Source organism: Rhinatrema bivittatum, chromosome 3, assembly GCF_901001135.1.
Source record: "Rhinatrema bivittatum chromosome 3, aRhiBiv1.1, whole genome shotgun sequence".
Classification (NCBI taxonomy): domain Eukaryota; kingdom Metazoa; phylum Chordata; class Amphibia; order Gymnophiona; family Rhinatrematidae; genus Rhinatrema; species Rhinatrema bivittatum.
Window position 1 is genome coordinate 301,244,129 of NC_042617.1, and position 25,858 is coordinate 301,269,986.

The following is a 25,858-nucleotide window of genomic DNA, read 5'->3' on the forward strand; positions in this document are numbered from 1 at the left end:
CTTAGACTTTATTGTCCCTGGCACTAGTCTTCCTCCACTGGTCTCTAGGCGGCCTCCTGCACGCCCACCAACAATACCAGGGAGTACACGCACAAAGACCTGCCCAAAAATAGGCCACAGTTGTAATGCAAAAGTACCCCTGTGCATATCTACGCACCAAAATTAGGCCACAGTTGTACACACAGAAATATCCCCCACATGCAAATATGAGCACAAACGCACAAGTACCCGCGCACGTACGTGCTTATGTCAGTACACTGCTGCGCGGCAAATATGCGAGCACACACTGCGCGTGGAAAAAATCGCCACCACGGCCTACCGTGCGGCTGACAGATCCGAGCCCGAGGAGTGGAGCCTAGCCAAAAGCCACTCAACCCACTGAGCCCAAGCTGCCTCTGCTCTACACTAACTCTCCAGCGAAATGAGAGGGAAAGGCGGTAAGTGCCACAGAGCCACAAATGCTGAGGGAAGAAGACCTCTTAAGGAGAAGAGAGGAACTAAATCTTCCTATGCTTTTCTTTTTTTTTTTTTTTTTCCCCTTACCTGAGCTCAGCCCTTCCTGGCTGAGAACACAAATGAATCACTGGCTACTGGGGGAGAAGGCATAAGCCTTCACTGCCAAGTACTCTATAGTCCTCGAACCACTTTTTTTTTGTTTTGTTTTTGTTTAAGTCTACACTTGCCCGGCTCTCAGACTTAATGCTGAACTGAGGGAGGGACCAAACAGATGTCACCTTAGGTGCTCAAGCTATGCGCCAAAATCTTCTATCTTGACCTATTTTCTCTTCCTTTGTTTTTTATTTTTTTTTACTACAAGCCATCCCCAGTAGGGAGATGCATGTCCACCATCTGCTGGAAATGGAGAATACTGGTGGGCTGATGTCAGTGACCTCATCGAGTCAGCATTAACTCAGTCTCCATCTACTGGTAGGAGTACATAACCCATGGGACAGCTGCCTTTCTTCTACCTGGGACCTGGAGGCTATGAGGGAGATTGAGCTGCAGGCCCATCTGAGGTCACCCATGGTGGTTACCATCTGGACCCGGGGTCTTCAAATAGCAGCGCACAGCAGTGCACCGCCACCAGCACGCCTAAGCTGCGGGCCAAAGGGGCACACCCCTTATGCTGTTTTTTTTCTTGCTGGCGTTATGGGGAAAAAGAGGAAAGGGAAGACATCAGTAACTGTATCAATCCCCACTTTAATGCATGGATTTTATGGACTCACATGTCCAACGAGCTAATTCTGTACTGCAAGTTTAGGTCCCGAATTAGCCGAGATCTCCTTTTCTCCCGAAGTGCATACTCCACCACCTATGCCTCAGACGCCATTAGGTGTGCTGCTGGGGGGGCCCCAGCATTGACATTTTATGCTTCTAATAGTCGTCAGAGCTGTGATGGCTCTCAGGAAGTTCAGGGGGATTTAAGGGAGATGGCTGCTTCTGGAAATACACAAGTATTAAGAGCTGAGGAGCTTGTTCCATCCTGTCTGAGACTACAGTGGTCCCGGATAGAGCAGGATGCTCGGTCTCGGACCCGGGTGTGTTTGAGTTTGCCTATGGAGGGTTCTGTAACGAGCTCTCTTGTTGAGCCAGCAGAGATATCCTTAAACATATGGAGAGCAATATCTAGGCTTGATGATAATTTATTGAATGTGGTGAGCCAGTTATGTGATTATGCTACAGGTGCTTCCTTGAAATTTTCAGATTTGGAAACAAGAACTTCCACTCTGGAAATAAATGTTAAGACTCGGGCTGCAGTAGCTTCCAATCCGCAATCAGCTTTCTCCGCAGGCATCATGGACAACTTAATTATGCACCAGAAATGTGAGATAATGGAGGACAGATTACAATCTAGGAATTTACATTTATTGAATGTTCCTGTGACTCGTCTCCCATCTAGGACAGACGGTTATTTAAGAAATATGTAATTGAGGTCCTTCAGTTCTTTCCAGATAGGAATTTTTTTTTACTATCCAATTGTTACTATCTGCCTGCCAAGAAGAGGTTTGTGAGTTTGGGAGAAGGGGCTTCAGATATTTTAGCCCTGATCTGTTACGTTTTCTTGAAGCTGATAATATTAGAAGAGCTACTTTTGTCGTCACATTTGCAGTAGATTCTGATCAGGATATTTTCCTCTGCCAGCATTTTAAACATAAGGAGAGTGCATTTTGTGGACAAAAGATTCAAACCTTCCCAGATGTTTCTAGGGAAACCCCTGTTAAGAAGACAATTTCCGCATTTGGAACCCTGCATTTTGGCCCTAGGAGCCTCATTTTATCTTAGGTTCCCCTGTAAGCGTGTGATTTGTTTTCAGGGTAATAAGTTTATTTTCTTAGATCCTGCAAATTTACAAGTATTTCTAGTCAATAAGACTTCATAAATATGTTAGGTTTGGGACTGATAAGACAGTTCCAGAGCTGGGCTGCTTTGTTTTCCTTTATGATTATATTTAATTGCTGTAATCTGTCCCTCATAGTACATGGGTTTGTTCGTAAGTAAGTATTTCTTTTTACAAAGTTATGTGATTATATATTGTAATATGATTATCCTGTCTTGTATCAAACGTAATAATATAAAACTGAATAAAGTATAAATTTTAAAAAAAAGTTCATAACCCACTGGTGTGGATTGGCCTGCCAGAGTGCAGAGGAATGTTATTTATCCAACTAGCTGGCTGCAGGGGACTTGGTACAATTTTTATGGTGGGGGCGTGGAAAAAGCTAAAATTGCTTACCTGTAGCAGGAGTTTGCTGTAGCCAGAACAAAATAAGCCACACAACTGGCTAATGTTATCTAGTAGCACTGTGACAGAAAAGCTTGCCTTGAGCTAAGAAAAACCGGGCATGTGCAGGTGTCCTGGTGTATTTGTTGCCCCACAAGACTTTTTAGTCTTTGTAGCAAGCTAATCTTCAACTCTTGAGGGGAAGATAAGTGTCTTATTTGTCCTGCTGTGTATGGAAAACCCGGTTACAGGTTAAGGGGATTAGCATGTCCAAACTCGCACGTAGATAATAGCACTCATCATATATAAATGCCATGTAGATGAGGCTATTACCCCCAATGCCAAAAATAGCCGGGCACCCAACACGCACTTTTTAACCCAGCAAATTTTACGCCAGCCCTGGAGCTGGTATTATCTTGCCGTGTGACAAGGGCTCGCTAAAAAACCAAAAAAAATCCTGCTTTCTGTGGTTCTTCCTGCTTTTAGTATCCTTGCAATATTAAGTAGGAGGAACCACAGAAAGCAGCAACATTAAAAAAAAAAGTCCTGACAGCAGACAGCTTAGAAATACAGATGCTCAATTTACCAGCTTCCATTTTCCTAACCTATGGCTGTGGCATGTTAGGAAAACTGACTCTATTGAGTATCCTATTTCTTAAGCAGTGGCTGGACGCCTGATGCCAAGGGTGCGCTAGGGATGCTCAATTGATCCCTAGCACATCCTTTTTAGTTTGGCACCTCCTTAACATTGCATCGGGTGCCCAGGAGACGTGGCTATGCGAATGTTAAAAACGGGCGCTCAGTTTGAACGCATGTTTTTACGTGCAGCTTATTGCATTGGCCCTTCTGTGGACAAGCGAAGCAGTAACCAGCCATACAAGTGGAGACTTGGAAGCTACAGATTACATAAAAATATTCTATATATTACATTAGTAGTGAATATATACAAACTATATGTTAGAGGCTGGAGGAAAGAATTAATTGAATAAGCTATTGAGAAATGCAACCAAAACTGCTATCTTAATGTGAAGCATTTTTTCAACCTTTATCTCATCATGACACACCTGATGAACAATGCCTCATATATGTGACACATTGCTCATTACAATGCACAGCGGACAATTAAAAAAAAACCAAAAAGCCTAAGAATTACTTTTATTATTAGAATGACTCAAGGGAAAGAGAAGAGCACTCTCTCTGAACAGAAATTAGGCAGAATCTACATCTAATAAATAATAAACATCCCATACCATGGGATCCAGTAACTTGCCATCTTGCAGTTTGAAACCCTTTGCTTTTTTCAAAGCTGTTTCTCTACTACAGACTCATGAGGGATTTGTATCAAAGATCTAACTTCCTTGCTACTGCTAATAGGTCATCTGCCACATTCTTGTTCGAGTTCCTTTGATACTCTGTGAAACCAGAACAGCGACTGCTTGTTTTGGGACTTGTATATATTTTAGTACAAATATATCCCCTCTTGGTTCAGACTCCTGTAAAGTAAATGGAATTGTTTTTGACATTTTTTTGGACAAAAGCAGGATGGTATGACAGACACATTTGCCAATTGTGATTCCTCTTGCAAGTCAGATAATACTGGAGGTGGGTCTTCTGAGGTTGTTCTACCTTTAGATGATGAAGGTGAACCCTGCAACTTAAGACTGATTCAGTCTGCATCAATCCTAGTCTGGCTTGATATGGTAGAATAGTAAAGTTTCAGATTTAGAGGCCATAGACTCCAAACTAGGAGGCATTTGTTCTAAGGGAATATAGGAGGTGGAGAAGCTGCTATGTTAGTAAAAATGTTTTTGATGAAGCCAAGACACATTTTCCTTAAGAAGGTGGGGAAATCCTAGTAAAACTATCCGATTCTGGAACTCAGATCAGCAGAGATTGTTTGCTCAAAGTACATTCAGAATGAACTAACCTTTTTGCACGCGTGGACATTTGGATATTTGTGAGTTCATACAGCTGGGATTTTAGCCTCTTTTTAGGTAAGTAGGATCTTGCTGTCAACAACTATTTAGTGTTGTAGCTAAATCATCAGAGGGCTAGTCATGTTAGTCTAGTGCTGCAAACTTGACAGATACATCTGATGAAGTGGACTCTGTCCTCGAAAGCTCATGCCTCAATAAAGGGGTTAGTCTATAAGGTGCCACTCGCCTCCACATTTTCTTAGTAGAGTTTGAGACCTAACCCATTTTAAATTTAAATGTAAGAGACAGGAGTGGTGGAAGGGTGTGAACTGGATGCCATGCTGATGTGTTATCTTTCTCCTGCAGCTTGCAGTGTGCTTTACCTGAACTCCGTGGAGACAGAATCATTGACTGGCCCTCAGGCTATCTGCAAAGCTACCAACACCACACTGAAATGCAGTCCCCGTCCCACTGCTGGGGTTGTGCACTTCAAAGTATCCACACAAGGCATCACACTGACGGACAATCAGAGGAAGTAAGCACATTTCATTAAGGCATGATGCTGCTGCACCTCTCCATACCTTATTAGTATGATGCTGGAACTCTTGCTGCTGCCTCTCATCTGGGTCCTAGCAGAGAGCTATAATGCATGTAATATTCCAGCGGACACCTGAAACACTACAACCTCTAGAAAACCTATTTGCTAAAGTCTTAACAACTGACCTCCAGCCTTGCCCTACCCTTGCGTAGTTACCCTAAAAATTGGGAATGCGCGGGGTAGTCATAGCATCTCTCTGCTGTCCTTTGCTGATTAGATCTGTACTTGCCTTAAACAGGCTGTTCTTCCGACGTCATTATCCTGTTAACACTGTGACCTTCTGCAGCACGGACCCCCAAGACCAGAGGTAAAAACAATGAGATCTTGTATCCCCGTTTTATTGCTCTCCTACATAAGCAGCAGTGCTTTGGAAATACGCACTATACAAATAGCTTTATAATTAATATAGCAAATGTTGCTTACCTGTAACAGGTGTTCTCACAGGACAGCAGGATGTTAGTCCTCACGTATGAGTGACATCACAGGATGGAGCCCAATCATGGAACACTTTTGTCAAAGTTTCTAGAACTTTGACTGGCACCTACTGAGCATGCCCAGGATGGCACTAACCCTGCAACCAGCAGGGGTCCCCCTTCAGTCTTGTTTAAAAGCTAAAGTAAGTGCCAAAAATAAAATAAGAAAACGTAACGAACCCAACACCGCGGGGTGGCGGGCGGGTTTCGTGAGGACTAACATCCTGCTGTCCTGTGAGAACACCTGTTACAGGTAAGCAACATTTGCTTTCTCACAGGACAAGCAGGATGATAGTCCTCACATATGGGTGAGTACCAAGCTGAGGATGTCAGAGATATGCACCAAATGTACCCAAGACATGCAACCAGCACAACAAGTGGGGTGGAATTCAGTAGAGGGCATCCTGAACCCTAACGGGCAGGCGGAAGGGTGTTGGTACATCAAGTTGCAAAAAGGTTGCGCAGGACAGATTGGCCGAAGATGGAATCCTGTCTTCCAGCCTTGTCCAAACAATAATGGGCTGTAAAGGTATGGAGAGAACTCCAGGTAGCAGCCCTACAAATATCAGGAAGCGGCACTGAGCGTAGGTGCGCTACTGAAGTTGCCATGGCCCTGACAGAGTGCTCTTTAACTCGGTCTTGAAGTAGAATTCCTGCTTGCTGACAGCAAAAGGATATGCAGTCCGCTAACCAGGAGGAGAGAGTCTGTTTACCCACAGGTTGCCCCAATCTGGTGGAATGGAAAGAAAAACAGTTGAGTGCTTGTCCTGTGGGCAGTTGTACGGTCTAGGTAGAATGCTAGAGCCCGTTTACAGTCAACGGTAGGCAGAGCCTGCTCTCCTGGGTTTGAGTGGGGCCTGGGAAAGAAAGGGGGTAGTATAATGGATTGATTGATATGAAACTCTGATACTACCTTAGGCAAAAACTTAGGGTGAGTGCGGAGAACTACCGTGTCATGCAGAAGTTTAGTGTAAGGTGGGTAGGTAACTAGAGCCTGTAACTCAGTAACTCTGTGAGCAGATGTGATTGCCAGAAGAAAAATCACTTTTCTTGTGAAATATCGAAGATCACAGGATTGGAGTGGCTCGAATGGTGGTTTCATCAGCCAACCTAAAACTAGGTTAAGGTCCCAAGCAGGGCCCGGAGGGCGCAGTGGAGGTTTAAGTTGAAGCAAGCCCTTCAAAAAGTGTGTGACAAGGGATTGTCCATTGTGACCATAGAGTCCACTGCATGACTCTCATGGCCAAGCAGGCCATCGGGATAACATGCACCGAGGATGCCATGTACCCCAGCAGGATGAGGAAATGGTGTGCAGTTGAGCATTGTTGAGATTGTAGCTGGTGTGCGAGAGACGTGAGAGTGAGAGTTTGCTGTCGAGGCAGAAATGCCTTTGCTTTGAAGGTGTCCAAGTCTGCCCCTATGAATGACAAAGTTTGAGATGGGACTAAGCAGGATTTCATGTAATTGATGAGAAATCCTAGAGAGATCAGAGTGTGTAAGGTAAGACGTAGGGATGACCGAGCCGCTTGCTGAGTGGGAGCCCTGATTAACCAATCGTCGAGATAGGGGTAGACGTGAACACCTTGGGTCCTTAGGAAGGCTGCTATCACTACGAGACACTTGGTGAAGACTCGTGGAGCAGATGCTAGGTCAAACGGGAGCACTTGGTACTGATAGTGCTTTGGGCCTACCAGGAATCTCAGAAATCTGCGATGAGACGGAGTGATGACTATGTGAGTGTAAGCGTCCTGGAGGTCTAGAGAGCAGAGCCAGTCCCCTCTTTGCAGAAGAGGAAGGAGGGAACCCAAGGTTACCATTTTGAACTTTTCTCGTTGGAGGAACTTGTTGAGGGCCCGTAGGTCCAGAATTGGACGAACACTGCCTGACTTTTTGGGGATTAGAAAATACCGGGAATAAAATCTGAAGCCCTATTGGGAGTAGGGCACTGGTTTGATTGCTCTGAATCAAAGGAGGAGAGAGACTTCCTGGTCCAGGAGTAGTGAATGGTCTTGATGTTCCCCACTTCAGCTGAGGTGGGGAATCCGGTGGGATGGAGAGAAAGTTCAGGTGATAACCTTGAGAAATTATGGCAAGGACCCACTGGTCTGAGGAGATTGTGTGCCACATGTTGTTGAAGTGGCACAATTGACCTCCCACTGGTACATGCGGCAGTGGAAGCTGGCTGCTGCTCTCTATGCAGGAGTCAAAAACTGGAAGCAGGGCCCGGCTGAGGAGCTGCTTGTGGTTTTTATTTACGAGGTTGACGAGACTGGGCCTTTTGGAAAGGCTTTGTGGAGCAACCTTTAGACGGTGGTGGATAGGACTTCTTTTGACGATAGAATGACTTTTTGGAGTCCTTCCTGAATGGTTGTTTGGCCGGGTATTCAGAAGGCATCAGAGAGAGTTGGCAAAGAGTCTCATGATGATCCTTGAACTGCGCCACTGTTTGTTGGATTTGTTCCCCAAACAGATTGTCTCCAATGCAAGGCAGATTGGATAATCTGTCCTGGACTTCAGGACGTAAGTCCGAAGACTTAAGCCAGGCCCATCTTACAGAAATAGCAGCTGCTGAAACCCTGGAAGCGGTGTCAGATGTCATAAGAGGACCTTTATTTCATGTTTTCCCGCTTCAAAACCTTTGTGAACCAGGGTTTGTAGCTGTTCCTGGAATTGCTGAGGCAGGGACTCTGCAAATTCTTGTATTTGTTTGAAGAGGACCCTATTATACTGGGTCATATAAAATTGGTAAGATGCAATCCGAGAGATAAGCATTGATCCCTGGAAGACCCGCCGATCAATGGCATCCAGAAATTTCTGCTCCTTGCCTGGAGGGAAGGAAGAATGAGGCTTTCAACTACGTGCCCTCGTTTGGGCAGATTCAACAACTATGGACTGGTGATCCAATTGAGGTTTTTGGAACCCTGGAGCTGACTGGACCAAATATGTGGTGTCTGCTTTCCGGTTGACTGGTACTACCGAACCAGGGTGTTCCCAATTCATTTTGAGAAGATCCAAAAGAACTTGATGGATAGGGATGGAGGTGATTTCTTTGGGAGCATTCAGAAATTGTAACAGCTCCATCATCTGATGTCTATATCTTGCTCTGTCTGTAGTTGGAAAGGAACCAACTCGGACATTTCCTTCACAAAATTGATGAAGGACAAGCCCTCCGGAGGAGAACGCTTCCTGCTTTCAGTAGGAGAGGGTGGTGATGATAAATCCTCAGTGTCTGGTGACGAATCATCGGTCCAGGTATCATAAGGATCAGCTCCAGTCCCTCTAGGAACCTGAGAGGGACAGGACGAAGGTATTCCCAAAGGTCCCGGTCTAGGCTCTGAAGCCAAGGAGGGAGTTACCAGGGGCACCGATGTTGGCATCGAGGGCATCGATGGACGAGTCTGTGGCACCGATGGTAGTAACGGCATCGAAGACGTCGATGGTTTAGGCATCGGCAGGACTCCCGATGGAGGCAGATGGAACGGTGTTCCTCCTCCTGATGACAGTGGAAGAGGAGAGGGCGCCGGATCCATTGGTGAAAAAGCGGCTATAAGCGCTTTCATGCTCGAAAGCAGCGGTGCCAGCGCTGCTGGAATGGGGTCAGTGATCTGTTCCACACTCAGCACCGGGTTTGGCATCGGAGGAACCTGGAATCTGTGCATCACTTTGTCGATGGCCTCCTGAACCATCTGGTCCAGCTGTTCATGGATACCTGGAGCAAGCAGCCCTGGCTCTAGAAGGGGAGAAGGAGGCAGAGGCGTAGCCGGAGGGACCACTGTTAAAGGCGGAGTCGCGGCATCCCATTACCCGTCCGGGTGAGGGTTGCCTCGGTGACCCGGTCTCAGAAAGGTTCGATGCATTTTCTGGACAGGGCTTCTTTGATGATGGCGAGGTCGATGATTTGCCCTTCATCAATGGTCCGAGGCTTTCGGTGCCGATGTTTCTCTCTTCAATCCCCTCGGTCTTGAGGGGGAACAGAGGTAGTTGATGGCCGGGAAGTCGTTGACGCTGGACGGTCACCGGCCGGTGCCCGATACTGGCGCAACGTGGATGGTGCCGGTTCGGACAACGTCGAAGCTGTGGACTACGTTGGAGTTTGAGACCGAAAGAGAAGTCCCATTTTCTCCATTCTGGCTTTGCGACCTTTTGGTGTCATTAAGGCACATTTGGTGCAAGTCAGGACATCATGCTCATACCCTAGGCATTTTACACAGACTTTATGCGGATCTGTGATGGACATGGTGCGAGTGCAGTCAGGGCACCGACGGAACCCCGACGCCATGGCCTTTGAAAAAAATTGAGCCGTGGTGCTGTCGACGGTCAGTAGGCCACGAGGGCCAAACCCGACAGGAATCGACTGCAACTGGGTAAAAACATCGGAGGACCGCGGAAGTAAAAATTCTCCCCCATCTTAAAGAACCTACATTGGCTGCCAATAAACTATAGAATCTTACACAAATCCCTTACCATAATCCACAAAACGATCTACAAACAACACCCGCTAGACCTCCAGTTCCCCCTCAAACTCCATTCCTCATCCAGACCCATCAGAGAATCATACAAAGGATCTCTCCATGTGCCTCCTAACAAAACTTCATGCCACACCGCAACCAAAGAACGAGCATTCTCGATAGCAGAACCCTGCCTACAAACATTTAAAAAAAAACTTAAAACCTGGCTATTTAGCCAAGCTTTCCCTTAATCTATTCACTTTCGGAACTCTACATCTCAAGCCTACCTGACATCTTACATAGCGAAATCCTTTAATCACAATGGTTATCCCTCTGTCCTTCTCTTTCTTCTATTCCCAAGTTTGATCTCCTTGTTATATGTAACTTTTTTACCTCCTCTGATTATTTTACTGTTAAATGGTTGATAGAATGTTTACCCCTTGTTCCATGTAAACCGATTTGATATGACACCCTTCATGAAGGTCGGTATATAAAAGAATTAAATAAATAAATAAGAGGGGGACCCCTGTGGGGTATGAAAGTTTGAAGTAATTCCGTGAGGAAAAATTCCTCTCAGGAAGATCCAAGAGCTCCTTAACCGCATGGCTACTGCTGCGTGGAAAAAAGAAGACTGAAGGGGCACCCCTGCTGGTTGCAGGGTTAGTGCCATCCTGGGCATGCCCAGTAGGTGCCAGTCAAAGTTCTAGAAACTTTGACAAAAGTGTTCCGTGATTGGGCTCCATCCTGTTATGTCACCCATATGTGAGGACTAGCATCCTGCTTGTCCTGTGAGAATACCACTATCATTTACAGAGAGAACACAAGGCATAAACACAGCTTGCTTCTTCAACAGTCTGCCTCCATCATAAGAGTAGTCCCCTCAGCTAGTACCTGCTGCTGCGAAAGGCTGGGATTGCACACCACAGCCAGCACTCTTGCACCATTCCCTCTTGCTGTAAAAAGATGGGACTCCCAGCTCCCCCCATAATCACCACTTTCTTCTGGGAAAGGCTAGGACAGCAGGAGCTCCCTCACAGCCAGCAAGCACCATCTGCTGGGACCACAGGACCAGTAACCTCCCTCACAGCAGGCACTCCTACACTGCTCCCTATATTACCTCCTTGTTGGGAAAGGCTAGGAGTGCAGGAGTATGAGCTCCCACCCTGTTTCTTAAAGCTCCTATACACATACTACACCTTATCCCATAGGCAAAAGGATTGCTGTTTTATCAAACATTCAGTTTCTGAGATAGTTGAGAATTTCTACCAACTCTCGTTTTTATTTTCTTGCAGATGGACAAATGCTGATGGAACTACATCCAAGTATGTACAGCAACTGTGAATCCTTTAACCCCACATCCCTTCTTATTCCCCCACTCACAGCACAGGCACTGAGTAGCACTTACAGGAAGGAGTCAGTGTAACTGGATGAGAACTACAATATCTCTTTTCAGGCCCATGAGAGAAGAGAGATACCAACTAAGGCCTCAGTTGGTACCAGCCAGTAGCATCTGAGGCCTTAGTTTAAAACACCTATCCCCCTGCCATTGTGATTCTGGAATGACAATCTCCAAGAGAACAGGCTGAGCCAGGCCTGGTTTTGCCCCATGGCCTACAGGGAGACATAGTCCTGAGTTTTTCTCTTGGTTTTTCCTTGAAAAACAAGACTACACCTCCCTGCATGCTATGGCTCAGCTTGGGGCCCTGAGCACAGAGCTCCATAGTCATACTATTTAAAAGATGCTGGACACACTACCACCTCGAAGGGTAACTCATCCATTGCTTGCACCCCCTCACCCCACTGTCTCGCCCTGCTACCAATTAAGCTACCAATTATTTTTTGTGCTACCCTAGTGGAGGTGAAGAATTTTACTGTGCTAAGATGACCAATTTTGCAATTTATTCTCTTATATATTGCTTCGAGGACAAGTATGATGGTAGTCTTCACAGATGGTTGACATCATCAGATGGAACTGGATACAGAAAACTTTGAGCATGCCCTATATCAGGATTCCAAGTGGGTCCCTATTCAGTCTTTTTTTTCCCACGGAGTTGTAAACCTCGCCATTAGATTCTCTAAAAACTTGGCTTTTTGCCTTCTGGAAACTTTGGGTTTTTTTGCGATCCTTTTCTTTGGTCTGGCACTGGGTCCCTCGCAGTGCCTTCCCGTAGTGTCCCCAGTCAGAGTTTTTGGCGTTTCAGAAAAGTTTCTTTTCGTGGTCGGTTCCCTCCATGGTGGCGGTGCCTCCGTGCCCACCGGCCATCGACACCTGCCACCATCGTTCTGTCCTATGCTTTTGCTTCACCATCATAGCTACATTCGGCTTTCATAGATACCCCCAGTGCCCGAGGACCATGTTAATCACTGACCTCATGAAATTTGTATCCTCCGCCTGGGGGCATTGCATGCTGCCCAGGAGTCACCGCTTGTGCACCCAGATGATCCCGAAGGGACGTCAGCTTAGACTCAACAAGATGGATCAGCATTTTTGAGTCTAAGAAGTCCAAACCATCGCCATTGGCATCAAAGAACCTCTGAGCGTACCGATGGACACCTCACCGTCGACATCAGCAGGACTGTCAGTTCCATCAAGGTTGCCGGTGGATAGGGGTGCCGAAGACCGACCGTTGTCTATCTCCTCCGGACCAAGGATGCCAGGTTCATTGTCCACGATGTCAGCACCAGGGAAGGACCGGGCCAAGCGTCAAGGGAAGCCTAAGAGGCATCAGCACTGGAGTTCTCCGAGGAGGATTCGGATGGTCTCCTGTCAGGCCCTTCTCCTCCAGATAAGTGAAGGAAGTGTTCGCTTGAAGACTTAATCTTCGCAGGCTTTGTGAGGGTGATGGCGGAGGCCATCCCATTCCAGTTTTGAATGGAGAAGGATGCCATCACACAAAATGCTTGAGATCCTCCAGTTTGTGGAGCCTCCTAAGGAGATCATGGTGTTCCCAGTATTTATTTATTTTTAATTTTTATATACCGATGTTCCTGTATACAATACATATCGCACCGGTTTACATGGAACTGAACTGTCGCCTCAGGGGCGGATACATTGGAACAGGTTGAAATACATTGGAACAGTGTACATCCTTCACCCTATCACTTAAGAGATAGGGTGAGGGATGCTGTGGACCAACTCTGGCACCATCCTGAAACCCTCCAGCAACTCTACACCAGTACTTCAGACTCATCCTCCTTCTCCAGGAGGCTGTCAAAACCAGGGTCAAAGAAGTCCTCCTTTCGCTAAAGGAAGTACTATCCTCTGTCTCCTTGATCCCATCAACACCATCAGAGCTCCCGTGGCCATCCCAGGCAGCAGAGAGCTCCCAAGCCTCAGCCAGCTCCTCTGTCAACTCCTTGGATGGGATTTTGACTGGGCCATAGGGAGCGTAAGCCAGTTACTCACATCCGGGACAACTGACCCTCTGTTCGTGGACAGGCTGTAATTCTTTGCAAACCAGTGGCCCAGTGTAACCTCGGACCAGTGGGTTCTGTCCATCGTCTGCCAGGAGTACCAATTAAATGTATTGGGTGGCCTGCCAAATTGCCCTCTGTGCCCATTTTGGGGGCTGGTAGGACATCAGGAGTTACTACAAGCGAAGGTCTCTTCCCTCTTAATGGCCAGAGCGGTCGAGCCCATACCACCAGGGCAAAGAGGGCAGGGATTCTACTCCAGATACTTCCTGATTTCAAAGAGGACTCCATCGCCTGAGGACCTTGAACAAGTTTCTAAAAAAAAAAAAAGAAAAGTTCAAGATGGTTTCCCTGGGCAACTTGATCCCCCTTTTGCAAAAAAGGGGACAGGCTATGCTCCCGCGACCTAAAGGACGCATACACTCTTATCGAGGTCTTCTCCCATCGCAGGAAGTATCTCAGATTTGTGGTGGGAAAACAGCACTTCTCATACCGGGAATTGCCGTTTGGGCTTACGTCTGCCCCACAGGTCTTCACAAAATGTCTGGCCATGGTGGCAGCACACCTTCACAGTCTAGGACTGCATATTTTCCCTTATCTAGATGACTGGCTGTTCAAGAGCACATCTCAGGCAGGTGTTGGAGTCACTAGGGTTCTCTCTCAACTTCCCAAAGTCCATCTCAGTCCGTCACCTCAACTGGACTTTTTCGGGACCTTGCTAGATACGGCTCAGGCCAGGGCTTTTCTGCTGCACCAGAGGACTGTCGCTTTGGCATCCATTGTGGCAGAAGTTCAACAGAGTCAACAGGTATTAGCCTGTTGAGGCCTTTGGGCCACACTGCCATAACCGTCCATGTCACTCCCTTGGCATGTTTACACATGCGCAGAACGCAATGGACCCTGAGGTCACAGGGGCGCCAAGCTACTCTGAGCCTCCAGGATTGCACCTGGTCTTTCAGGGACTCTGTCCTGGTGGCAGGCCTTTTCCACACTGGAATGGGGGACTTCCTTTTGGAGTCTCCCTACTCAAATTGTACTAACCATGGAATCGTCCATCCTGGAGTGGGAAGCTCATGTGGATGGGCTTGGCACCCAGGGTCTGTGGTCCACTCAGGAACATTTCTCATCAGATCATCTTCCTGGAGCTCCGGGTGAGCAGGTATGGGCTATGGGCTTTCAGAGATTTATTTATTTATTTGTTTGTTTATTTATTTATTTTTAACTTTTATATACCGGCATTCCTGTATAATATACAAATCACACCGGTTTACATTGAACCTATAAATTTGCACGAAGGCAATACAAAGAACAGGGAATACATAGAACAGGAAATTTGATTAACCAGGACAAAGGAACTAATACTGGCATTATAATACTATAATCTCAGTACTATGAATTGGCCCCGGGGACCGCACAAAGATTATAAAGACAGTAGATACAGTCGTGGAATCGTGTGAATACAGTGAGAGTAAAAACATGCGATGAACTACAGGAATGAGTAAATACATTTGAATCCAAAAGATATCTAAGGAACAACGTTACATCGAATCTTAAATTGGGATTACATGGGTAAAACTTTGAAAAACTTTAAAGTACCGCATAATCTACTTTGACGAACTTTAAAATACAGCATAATCTACAAGATCGGCTGTCCAACAAAGTTGTCCTGATCCAGACCTACAACCAAGTAGCCATATGATATATCAACAAGCAGGGAGAATGGGATCGTACCTCCTGTGTCAGAAAGTGGTCCAGATCTGGTTGTGGGCCCTGTCTCATGGGATGGTGCTCGGGGCCATGTACCTGGCCGGGATGGAGAATGTGGTAGTAGACAGGCTGTGTCGAGCCTTCAGGCCCTACACGTGGTCCCTGGACCAGGGTAGTGAATTGGATATTCTGATTCTGGTGGAGCCCAGACGTAGATCTGTTTGCATCCCCCCTACAACAAGAAGGTACCTCTGCTCTGCTCCCTGTCCAGGTCAGACAGCAAACCAGGCTCAAATGCCCAGGCCCGTCATTGGGGCAAGGGTCTTCTGTACATTTATTTATTTATTTATTTATTAATTATTTTTATTATACCGAGTTTCATGATAGGAATCACATCAACCCGGTTTACAATTAACAATGTGAGTAAAGGCAGAGAGTAACAAAGTAAAGAACATTTCCCAATACAAGAACAAATATAGTATGAAACTTAACAAATATTATAACAATATTTTGGATGTGAGAAAGTTACAAAAAACATATCCTCCAATTCCCTTAGTGGTGAAGCTTTGCAAGCACACGACTATGATCCTCATAGCCATTCAATGGCAGAAACAGGTCTGGTTTCCACTCCTGCGTGAATTGTCCATCTGGAAACCGATCAGTCTGAAGACTTCCCCAGGTATCATCACACAAGATCAAGGCAAGCTGCAGCATCCCAACCTCCAGGCCCTGTCTCTCACAGCCTGGAATATGAGAGGTTAATTTTGTAGTCGCTTAATCTTCCTGAGAATGTGTCTTGGGTCCTGGTGGCTTCTAGAAAGCTTCCACTAGAAAGCCCTATGGATTGAAGTGGAGGAGGTTTTCCATCTGGTGTGAGCATAAGGCCCTAGATTCATTCTCCTACCCCACACAAAAACTGCTTGATTACCTTCTACACCTTTCGGAGGCTGGCTTAAAAACCAACTCTGTCAGAGTTCATCTTAGTGCAATTGGCACATAGCACCACGGTGAAGATGGTACGCCCATCTCTGTACAGCCTATAGTGAGAAATTACTACTTATCTGATAATTTTCTTTTCTTTAGTATAGACAGGTGGATCCAGAACAAGTGGGTTATGCACCTCTACCAGCAGATGGAGATGGAGCAAACTGTCATCACAGTATATATACCCCTGCAGTAACATCAGTATTCTCTGCAAAAGCCAACTGTGGACAAACTAACAAAACTTGATTATTAAAGGATAACCATTCCAGCACTCAGCCAACAAGGAATACTGAGCTCAGACAAAGAATGCATTAACACTAGTCTAGGGCCTGGATTAACACTTGCCAGTAACCCCTGGCAACACACAGCCACACAGGAGGACAACAGCACAACCCGCAGCCAAGGGTGGGAAGGTGGATCCACCTGTCTATACAAAAGAAAAGGAAATTATCAGGTAAGAATATAAGAACATAAGAAATTGCCATACTGGGTTAGATCAAGGGTCCATGAACCCCAACATCCTGTTTCCAACAGTGGCTAATCCAGGCTATAAGTACCTGGCAAGAATCCAAAAGCTAAGTACAGCCCATGCTACTGGTGGCTCTTTTCTAAGGCAACTTGACTTAATAATTTCTCATTTCTTAGTGTTTAGACAGGTGGACTCAGAACAAGTGGCATTTACCAAAGCTACTTCCAAACACGGCGGGAGGCTGCCCGCAGACCAGTCAAAACTACACATGCGATGGCTGCATCCTCCCGGGCCTGCACATCTAGATGATAATACCTGGAGAATGTGTGTAATGAGGACCACAACTTGGCAAATGTCAATGGGAGTCAACAATCTAACATCCACGCATGACACTGTCTGAGCCCTAACCTGACTAGGCAACGGCTGCTCAGTATCCACATATGTGGTCGTGACTACCTCCTTAATCCAGCGAGCTATTGTAGACCCTGATGCCAGCTTGCCCTGATTACTTCTACCATGGAGAACAAACAGGCAATCCATCTTCCTGAGAGGCTTAGAAACCTCCAGATACGTCTCTTGACATCCAAGAACCGTAACAGACGATATTCCTCTGCATCTCTTTCCTTATCCAGAGATGGCAGGGAATTGGACTGATTCATGTGAAAATCTGAAACAACTTTTGGTAAAAAGGAAGGAAAAGTATGCAGGTGTATCGACCCTGGAGGAACAGCTCCTAGCAAGACAAGGTGTGTAGTTCGGATACTCTACGCTCCGAACAAATTGGCACAAGAAAAATAGTTTTCAAAGTCAGTAACCACAAGGAGAGGTTTTGCATCTGTCAAAAAATGGGGCCCATCAAAACAATCCAAAACCAGATTAAGATTCCACAAAGGCACTGGTAACTGCAAGGGAGGATGAAGATGTTTCACTCCTTTCAAGAAACGGGCCACCTCCGGATGAGCCAACAAGGGCCACCATTCACCTGACCTTTGAAACAGGCATGAGCCACTACCTGTATCTTTAAGGAATTAAGGGCCAACCCGTTATTCAATTCATCCTGCAAAAATTCCTGAATGAGGAAAAACCCCTCAATCTTCACACCAAGCCTCAAACACTTACCAAACCTGCAGGTAAGCTAAGGAAGTGGAAACAACTCTTGCTCACAGCAAGGTGGCAATCACTGCAGTAGAACATCCACGCTTCAGCAAGTGAGCCCTCTGAAGGGCCATACTGTAAAACAGAAGTGAGTCGGGTCTTCGTAAAGAACAGGCCCCTGCTTAACCAGGTCCCTTAAATGTCCAATTTCTGCAGCTCTTTACTGGTTGATCATGTAGAGTTTCAAGTTATCAGAGATCGTCCTGGTATTTGTCCTGCCATGTGCTCGGGAGATATTCAATGAATAAGTCCCATGTTTTGGAAAATGCCCCTTTCTTCCGGTGCGAGAATAAAAGCCAGGTGTGATTATCCAAATTTAAGAGGGTTAACATTTCAGTCCGCTCAAAGTCCAACGTCTGAGAATCTTGTTGAATCCATTTAGATAATATGTATTTCCTTGCCACCCCCAGGGCTTTAATTATCAATAAATAGTGTTGGCAGGACCAGTCCACTTCTGCATCAACTGTACCTAGAATAGCCAGAGCTGCAGACTTTGGGGGTGAGCTCCCCAGTATATTCGCCAAATACTGCAGCACCATAGTCCAAAACTCTTGTATTGGGGGGATGATCCACCTTTAACCACCACTGCAAGTGAGTGCAGACCTCCATCAGCAGGTGAAGCTAAATCGAATAGTCCTGAGACTGTGGGCTCCAATGAGATAGCAGCATGCGCTGAAGAGGATGCATGTGCGCCTTCGCCCACGGCACCACTTCCAGAGTTGCTGCCATCAATCCAAGCACCTGTAGATAGGACCACACTGTTGGGTATATTGTGTTCATCAGTAGACGCATCTGCACCATCAACTTCTGAATATGATTGTCTGGCAGGGACACTCTGCCTTGCTTTGTGACGAACCAAACACAGAGCAACTCTAGCGACTGAGATGGCTGAAGACTGCTCTTGGCCAGGTTCACCACCCAACCAAGCTCTTGCAACAAGGAAATCACCTTGTGCGACATCAGGAGGCTTCTCTTCCAGAGTCTTGGCCCGAGTCAGCCAGTCGTCTAAGTATGGGTGTACCAGAATCCCAACTTTTCTCAACTCTGACGTCACCACCATAACCTTGGAAAAAGTTCTGGGTGCAGTGGTCAGACCAAAAGGCAAATCGAAAAACTGATAATGACATCCCAAAACCGTGAATCTCAGAAAACGTTGATGCTGTATCTGTATGGGAATATGCAAGTATGCCTTGGACAGATCCAAAGACGCCAGAAACTCCAATTAAACGGCCATTATCACTGAGTGCAATGTTTCCATGCGAAAATGAACCACCTGCAAATGACAGCTAACCCCTTTGAGATCCAGGATGGGATGAAATGAGCCCTCCTTCTTGGCCCCAATGAAATACATGGAATATTGGTCCATATTTTCTTGAGACGTGGGCACTGGAACCACATCCCTCAGACTGAGGAGCCTTGACAATGTACACTCCACTGCCCTCTTCTTCTGTGAGGAGTGGCAGGGAGACACCATGAACATGTCCCGAGGAACACTATGCAACTCCAGCACATATCCATCTCATATCACCTCCAGGATCCACTGGTCTGATATGATTTCTACCCACCTCTGATAAAAGAGAGGCAACCTCCTATCTTCTGTTCCTGGGGATGGGTCTGCACACTTTCATTGGGAGGCTTGGGGTGGGGGGGGGGGGTGTTCCCCTACCCAAGCCTGCACACCATCTGGCTGTCTGGGATGAACGGACTGAGACCTACCGAAAGGCCGTTTCATCTGTAGGGTTGAAAACGTTTGGATCTCCTAGCACGACCTCTCATGCTAAAGGAGCACAATGTCTGCTTCTTATCCTCCAGTAACAGAAGACTCGCCCCACTTATTGGCCATTTTCTCCAACTCTCTCCCAAAAAAGAGCGAGCCTTTAAAGGGTAACTTCATATGTATAGACTTGGAGGTCATCTCCCCTAACCAATTTCTCAGCCATAACTGATGCCTGGCTACTATTACTGAAGTCACCCCTCTGGCTGAGGTGTGGAATAAATTGCAGTTTGCATCTACCAAAAAAGGCGGCTGCTGGCTCCATCACTGCCCTGGATTTCATACCAGATTCACCTATCTCCTGAGAGCGAAATAAACAGGAGCTATCCACCAGGGAACAACAAGAAGCTATCTGCAAATTCTTTGCCACTGCTTCAACTGCTTGGTTAAGGATGGCCTCAATCCTCCTATTGTGCACATCCTTCAAGGCTGCCTCTCCCTCTACAGGGATAGTCGTCTGCTTGGTGATGGCACACAAAGCGCATCCACTTTTGGAAAGCATAATTGTTCTCTCGCAGCTGAATCCAGGGGGTGCAGTCCAAGTCTTGTCCCCCTTTGAAATTAGCTTCGGGGGCACCTGACTGAAGATCAATCAATTTTTGAATGACCTCCATAATAGGGAAAAAACAAAGAGGCTTTATGCAAAGAAATCAAAATGGGATCTTTCTTTGGCTCAGACATGGATTCAGCCCCAGCGACTCCCAGCATCTTTCATGTCTGGGAAATCAGAGCGGGTAACTCATCTCTATAAAAGAACTGCAACATAGTCCTATACGGTTCTATTTCTGGAGGAATTTCCCCATCCTCCACAGACTTAGGATCGACTTCATTTTCCGTACCATCTGGGTTCCTATCGGGAAGACCGGCTGCCAATCTACATGCACTTCAACACTTAAATGCAGCACCAGGCATGCGGGAGTTCACCACCTGTGACTCTGACCTGGCAAAATTGGTCAGGGCCAAGGACTGCACCTGAAGAAAGGACTTCAATCCTTGAAAAAATTCTACCCAAGAAAAGGCAGCAGGATCCATGCCAAAACCAGGAGGCACCTGTCCTGTGCCCACTGAACTACCTTCCCCTGCAGACGATCCAGTAAGGGGAGTTCCAAAATTAGGCGCCCCTTCTGACACGTCTTTACCCAGGCCCGCATCAGGCTGGGAAGTATCAGATGAAAGCAATTCCCCCCGAGCCTCCAAGCAGCACCGACACAAGTTAGAGGGAATGCCAGGCTGAGATGCCCGAATATGACAAGCAGCACAGTTGGTAAGGCATTTTGGTTTTTTAGCTATAGGTTCCTTCTGTCAGTACGTTTTAACAGGCAACTGAAAGATGTGCGTCCAGCTGTATTTGCGCTGCAAAAAAATAGGCGTCCAAACCCTGTGCCTCAATGAGCACCCAAAAACCGAGTGCCCTCAATGCCATTCAGATTGTGTGTATAGGTAAGTGCGCGCCTCAAATAGACCCTGCTACCAACTGGACGCCCAAGCAGGTGCTTAACTAAGCGTACAAAAACTGGATGCACAGCCGAATGCACTCACATGAACAGAGGGTCCTGAAGAGGGTAGCCTAATGCTCAGGAAAACGCTGCCCCAGCCTATCACGTGGCACACAGGGCCTAGCCCACAAAGGCTGCTCAACCCGCCAGGCTGCCCATGTCCCCAAAACTCCCTTGGAGGAGGGAACAAACATCAGATCGGTGTGCCAAGCATGGAGGCTGGAGGAAAGAGGAATCCCTACAAAAAAAATCCTCCTCTGCTTTTTTTTTTTTTTGCTTTACCTGTGTTGGCTAAGTACAGAATCGGTCTCTGGCTGCGGGGGGGGGGGGGGGAAGAGGCCAAATACTGTTACCGCCATGCTCAGCTTCCTGCACCCACTTGCCTTTCAAATGTCTTTTACAGCTAAGTTCATGCCAGCTGACAACCAGCTATGGACCAAGGCCCTCATCTGAGGGAAAATCCAATATATATCACCTCAGGAGAGTAGGGTGAATTGATTTTCTTTCTTCTTTTCTCCTCCTGAAAACTTTAAGCAATCCCCAGTAGGGAGAGACATGTCCACCATCTGCTGGAGACTGAGAATACTGGCGAGCTGACACTGCAGGGGTATATTGATTTCAGCTTTGTTCCATCTCCATCTGCTGGTAGAGGTGCATAACCCACTTGTCCTGGATCCACCTATCTAAACGCTAAGAAATTGTACATTTCATGTGGGGCCTGCTTTAATTTAAGCCTCCCCTAAGGCCTCCCACTAGGTCTTGGGACCTCAACATGGTGTTAGCTCAGCTGATGAAAGCTCCTTTTGAGCAGCTGCCCACCTGTGACTTGAAGAAACTGACCTGGAAGGTCATATTATTGGTGGTGGTCACTTCAGCACGCAGGGTCAGCGAGCTCCAGGCCTTAGTGACTTATCCACCTTATACTAAGTTTTATCATGACAGGGTGGTCTTGCGTACACCCTCTGAAGTTCCTGTCAGGTGGTGACAGATTTCCATCTTAACCAGTCTATCACCCTGCCACTATGTTTTCCTAGGCACCATTCACACCAAGGCGAATGAGCACTGCACGGTTTGGACTCAAGCAAGCCTTAGCCTTCTATCTGGAGTGGACAGAAGCCCATAGGCAGTCCACCCAACTTTTTATTTCTTTTTACAAGAATAGGTTGTGTATTGCCGTTCCCAAACACACTATCCAATTGACTAGCAGACTGCATCTCCTTCTGTTATGCCCAGGCAGGACTACATCTTGGAGGTCGTCAAGGCTCATTCTGTCAGGGCCATGGCAGAAGTGGTGGCCCGCTTGCACAGTGGTTCCCATAGAGATCTGCAAGGCTGCAATGTGGCATTCTCTCCACACATTCACATTCCATTACTGTCTGGATAGAGATGTCCTCTGGAACCCTTTTGAAGTGTAGAACCCAACTCTCCCAACCTAGGGCCTGTTTTTTGGGTTCAGGCTGTCTCCCCCTCTGTTACCAACAGCACTGGTGTTATTATGCCCATTGCCACCTGGTTATGTGTCTGTTGGTCCCCTTTTGTGTTGGGGAGCAGCCCGTAGTTACGGATTCACCCATGTGTGAGGATTACGATCCTGTTTGTCCTCAGAGAAAACAGAGTTGCTTACCTGTAACAGGTTTTCTCTGAGGACAGCAGGATATTAGTCCTCATGAAACCCACCCGCCATCCCGCGCAGTTAGATTGCTCCAATTTTTTATTATAATTCTATGCTACGTGACTGAAGAGGGACCCCTTATGGACGTGTGATATAGGGCATTCTAGGCCTAGTCAGTTTCTAGAAACTTTACATAAGTTTTCCAGATCAGCCTCCTTCTGATGATGTCACCAATGTATGAGGACTAATATCCTGCTGGCCTCAAACACCTGTTACAGGTAAGGAACCCTGCTAAAATCTTGTGAGAATTGAGTCTTTTGCAAAGCACTAGTGCTAGATTATGTTATTGTTAGTAGCTGCCTTCCTTCCAGTACAGTCCATGATGAGCGATACAGACCACCATTACCTGAAGCTAGAATCTTATGTTATTCTCTTTCCATGGGCAGGATCTTTGGCTTTGTAGCAAAGAAACCCGGCAATGCCTTTGAAAACGTCTGTCATCTATTTGCCGAGCTGGACCCAGAGCAACCAGCTTCTGCCATTGTGAACTTCATCACCAAAGTCATGTTGGGAGCACACAGAAAGTAGAGGGCAGGGCTTTCCCCTGGACTGAGCACAGCCCTGCAGGAAAGCAGGCACAGAATGCAGGAGAAAAAGTACAGCTTGTTTACTTTTTTTTTTATTGTACAAACCATACAGGCCATCTAAGAAATTTTAAATTATGTGGTGACAAACTTGTGTGGCTGACTTTAAGCCTGCTTGTTAACATAGACTGAACGTGCCTTGACCCTGGGACTGCTCAACAGCACCACTGTGAAAATAAAAATAGCAGATTGGCCGCATGGAGAAAGGAGACCACCTTGTACCTGAACAGGGTCTGACTCATGGCTTCAACCTGCCACTCCCTTCCTCTGCAGGAAGGTGAGTGGCTTCTGCAATATTCTCTTACTATTCATGGCTGGATGCTGTTCCTACCAGACCTGAACTTGTGATAGAAAGTAGCTGGGCTTATGCAGTCTTGTTGGCCCAATAAGGGCAGAAACAGAAAAGCTGCCTTCACACCAACAGGCACTAAAGAAAATGCACTTCCTTAGCAATGTTTCTAAATGTATAAAGATAGGAACTTATTATTGGGGGAGAATGGAGAAGTCTCTCTAGGAGCTGTATTTAGGTCACACAAACTGACAAGGAACCCCTTGGGAATAGCCCATGGTCCATGAGATGAAATTCCCAGTTCCAGTGGACACTTGTTCAAGTCTAGTGAAAAACAACTCCTGGCTGCTGCAGTGACACTGTCTCTGGTTATAAGCCTAAAAGAGCAATGAACAAATTCAATGTTATCCACAGCAGCTTCTCTTGGGATATTTGTGCAGTGGTGGTGGTGATAGTTTCTCTATCATGGTTATAGAGCTGATGCAAGCCCAACAGACGGGTCAATTCAGTAAAGTTGATTCGGTAAAGTCCGCGGGAGAGCGGGCAAATGCCTGCTGTCCCGGCGCACGATACAGTATTTAAATGAGGCCCGGCAGTAGAAAATGGCAAAAGGAGGCACTAGGGACACTAGTGCATCCCTAGCGCCTTCTTTTTGACAGGAGTGGCAGCTGTCAGCAGGTTTGACAGCCGACGCTCAATTTTGCCGGTGTCAGTTCTCGAGCCCGCTGACAGCCACGGGCTCGGAAACCGGACACCGGCAAAATTGAGCATCCGGTTTTCGACCCGACAGCCGCCGGCCAACTTCAAATTTTTTTTTTCTTTTTTTACTCTTCGGGACCTCTGACAATATCGCCATGATATTAAGTCGGAGGGTGCACAGAAAAGCAGTTTTTACTGCTTTTCTGTGCACTTTCCCCGTGCCGGAAGAAATTAGCGCCTACCTTTGGGTAGGCGCTAATTTCTGAAAGTAAAATGTGCAGCCTGGCTGCACATTTACTTACTGAATCGCACGGGAATACCTAATAGGGCCATCAACATGCATTTGCATGTTGAGGGCGCTATTAGGTTCGGCGGGTTGGACGCACATTTCCGCCCCTTACTGAATAAGGGGTAAGGGAAACCGCGAGTCCAATGGCAGGTTAACAGTGCACTCCGTCGGAGCACACTGTACTGTATCAGCCCAAGAGAAAGTAAAGGGCTTCTTAAAATGTGGAGGGAGGGTGGGTGGGGCGGGCTTTACAAAACATGTGGTACTTTAGCCTGAAACAGAATTTAGGGAAGAGGCCCTGTGGTTAACCTCTTCCATGCTGTAAAGCCCCTTGCACTTTTTATATTATGTAAGTAACAGCTCAGTCTAACAGCTGTTAGAGCACAGAGGATACATGTTCAACCAACTTTTGATATTAGGCAAGTACCAGCTCAGAGAGACCAGCACCTCTTATTTAGACATTAGGTCAGCACTAATGTAGAGGAGGAAAGTACCCTCCACCCTAGGTGGGTACAGTGGTGCCAGGCTTCTGTACTTGCTTGTAGCATTGGCATTCATGCATGAGACTGTGTGCCAAGTTTCTTCCTTTCTTCCATAAACTTCAGTGCAGCATCAGTATAGGATGGTATCAGCACCCTAAGTAGCTCTTAAACATTTTTTCTGTAAATTCATGGTTTGTAAGAACAGTGCAGATGAGAGATGGGTGGTTGGTTAGTACCTGGTATTACAATTTGAATGTATTTTGTGCCTTTCTTCCAAACAGCAATCCAAAGTGCTTTACAAGTTAGAAAGCCTTTTATCTCTCTCCCCCTCTGGAAACAGGCTGTATTTAGTATCAGCAAGTTGCAATAGCCAAAGAAGGGATTTTCCATGAATATTGTGCTGCTAAAAACAGCTAGAGTGTTTGCCAAGAGCTATGCTCCCAAAGTATTCTACATGAGTAAAAGGTGAGAGAAAGGAGGATTACATTTGTGAGTCAGCAAGTGAAAAGGGGAAGAGCAGGGTTTAAAACACTGAGCCATAACCTTGATTGGGGTTGTCTTGGACCTCACGGAGGCCCTAAAGTGCAAAACAACTAAACCCATTTCAGTAATTCAACTATGGTAGTATTTCACAAAAGAAAAAAAAAACATACAAAATTAAAAAAAAAAAACAAAACTGCAGTTCTG

General features: G+C 46.4%; 1 protein-coding gene across 7 annotated transcripts in view; it reads left to right on the forward strand.

The window, feature by feature from the left end:
* Positions 1 to 24,348, forward strand: part of TNS2 (tensin 2) — a 146,321-nt gene extending 121,973 nt beyond the window's left edge. For 5 of the 7 annotated variants that reach the window (XM_029595050.1, XM_029595052.1, XM_029595049.1 and 2 more), the window contains exons 26-30: positions 1,705 to 1,824; positions 5,005 to 5,173; positions 5,475 to 5,543; positions 11,450 to 11,479; positions 23,215 to 24,348. In XM_029595050.1, coding sequence (XP_029450910.1) covers positions 1,705 to 1,824; positions 5,005 to 5,173; positions 5,475 to 5,543; positions 11,450 to 11,479; positions 23,215 to 23,356 — 530 coding nt within the window. In that variant the 3' untranslated portion in view covers positions 23,357 to 24,348. The remainder of the gene's footprint in view (positions 1 to 1,704; positions 1,825 to 5,004; positions 5,174 to 5,474; positions 5,544 to 11,449; positions 11,480 to 23,214) is intronic. The other 2 variants (XM_029595054.1, XM_029595055.1) reach the window with 1 other exon arrangement.
* Positions 24,349 to 25,858: the final 1,510 nt, after the last annotated feature.